Source organism: Cotesia glomerata, unplaced genomic scaffold (assembly GCF_020080835.1).
Source record: "Cotesia glomerata isolate CgM1 unplaced genomic scaffold, MPM_Cglom_v2.3 scaffold_2183, whole genome shotgun sequence".
Lineage (NCBI taxonomy): Eukaryota > Metazoa > Arthropoda > Insecta > Hymenoptera > Braconidae > Cotesia > Cotesia glomerata.
The window spans coordinates 1-2094 of NW_025402645.1; the positions used below are offsets into that span (position 1 = coordinate 1).

The 2094-nt window shown below is 30.3% G+C and overlaps 1 protein-coding gene across 1 annotated transcript; it reads right to left on the bottom strand.

Annotated features, from left to right (window-relative positions):
* Window positions 1-18: 18 nt before the first annotated feature.
* Window positions 19-1385, bottom strand: LOC123274092. Its single transcript, XM_044741584.1, has 4 exons — window positions 953-1385; window positions 645-845; window positions 240-576; window positions 19-159 (listed from the first exon to the last, which is right to left on the bottom strand). The coding sequence occupies exons 2-4, from the start codon at window positions 819-821 to the stop codon at window positions 35-37; spliced, it is 639 nt and encodes a 212-aa protein (XP_044597519.1). The 5' UTR covers window positions 822-845; window positions 953-1385; the 3' UTR covers window positions 19-34.
* Window positions 1386-2094: the final 709 nt, after the last annotated feature.

Sequence of the window (2094 nt, forward strand, 5' to 3'; positions counted from 1 at the left end):
GTGGAATACCAAACTGATTATTTTGATATAAATCCTAAGCGCGATGGATGATTTCGTTTTTCAAGGTCTCACGTCTTCTAGAGTGTTCCGTTACTTGATTTCTAATTTGTAAAGATGCATACTCTGTATGCTTTAATTCCTGCAAAATTAAAATTTTTTCTGAAAATAAAATACAATGAATTAATTCATAAGTACTTGTTATTCAAAATTAGATCAATTAAGTTCGAAGCACAAATAACCTGTGAAATCCCAAATATTTGGATGAGTACCGAATCGGATATTCAACACTTTATTATAGGCTTCAGAGAAGTTGTTAGTTCGAAAAATTCGAAGAAAAACAGAATAAAGCTCCGGTCTTGTTCTTCTTATCCATTGACTATGAAAGTACTTCAGCAGCTTTTTAAAATATATTAAAATAACTGGCACAGTCGTACTAACAATCCAGTAAAATGCTAATTCAATATCTTCAGCTGGTAGTAGAGGCAGTACTAATAATTTTTGTAGAAATAATCGACGCGCATCGTTTTCATAGATTCCATTTAGAAGTTTTAACTTCTTTACTCTTTTCATAACCGCCTGTAACAATTAATTAATAAATATTATTGCTTTTAATACATCGACAAGTATATTTTATTATACAATACCTGACATAGGTGAAAATAACATCGAGTATGAGTTACTCCAGGATAGATTCTCTCAATTGCCGTACCGAGAGCACGTTCAAAGTCAGTGTTTATTGCTAATGGATGCAAATGTGGAGCCAAATTAATAAAAAAATATGTGAGTACCGACTCATATGCTGAAGTATGTTTTTTTTGCATTAAAACCCAACAAAGAGGTATAACCTATGATGAAAAGATAGATTGTAATATCCATAATTGAATTTATAAAATCAAATTTTATAGTGTTTAAAAATAAAAGTTTGTATGAAAGGGGTTTCGCATAAGCTTACTGAATCCTGAACCAATCCTAAAATTGTCAGCAACTGGCGAAATGCAGGTTTTCTAGGAACCACTTTAACCCTTCAGCACTCTCGCAAAACGATTTACTATCATTACTCGCGCGATGAGAAAAACTCTCACGCCTTATGTGGAAGCGCACGCATGCTTATAGTCCCTTTAATTTAAAAAATCTTAAATAAAATAAATTTCTTAAAACAAAAAAAATTGACTTATTTAAAAATAATATTTAATAATAATACATCCAAACACAAATGCACTCTTACGGGAACCTCCGAACTGTACCGATCAGACCCGATTTTTTAAATTCTGACCCCCCTACTTTACTATTGCGATGAGAAAATATCTCACAGAGTTAATAAAATTTATTTTATTTTTTTATAGTATAGAACAATTAAAATAATAATATTGTAATCTGAAATAATATTAATTTTTTGACAGATAGAAAAAAAATCACATAGTCATTCCATTTGAAATTTGAAAGAAAATTTGAGTTATTGATGAGCGTGAGAGAAAATCTCATAGCGAGAGTGCTGAAGGGTTAAAAGTCGTATCGATATACAATTCAAGAAAACATTATTTAAAAGATCGGCAAAGAAATTCTAAATCAGCACCAATAATAGATTTAGAATGATCATTATCTTCAATAGTTATGACTGTGATATTGGTTTGATTGTGACTCGTGTACATGTTCCATTCAGGCATCTCCAATTAGGTTTATATACTGATCAATTGAATCCGGTATCGGGGGTTTTATTTGTCGGCACCACCTCAACATTTTTGGATAAATATCAACCCATGTGACATGAATGGCTGCTTCATGATGACTGAAAAAACACAGTTTAAAAAAAATTATTATTAACTCAATATGATCCTTAATATAAATAGATATAACAGTTTTTTTAGTAGATTTCATAGAAATCTAACTATTGCATTGGTCCTCATGACGGAACTTTTGAAAAATTTTGCTATATTTCGACTCAGCTCGTCAAGCGGATTCAGAAAATGCATATGGTTCAAAAGTTTATATATATGTATGTTTATATATATATATATATATATATATATATATATATATATATATATGGTTGCTGGGTTGCTATATATATGGCGGTTGTTGATATACGATATAATC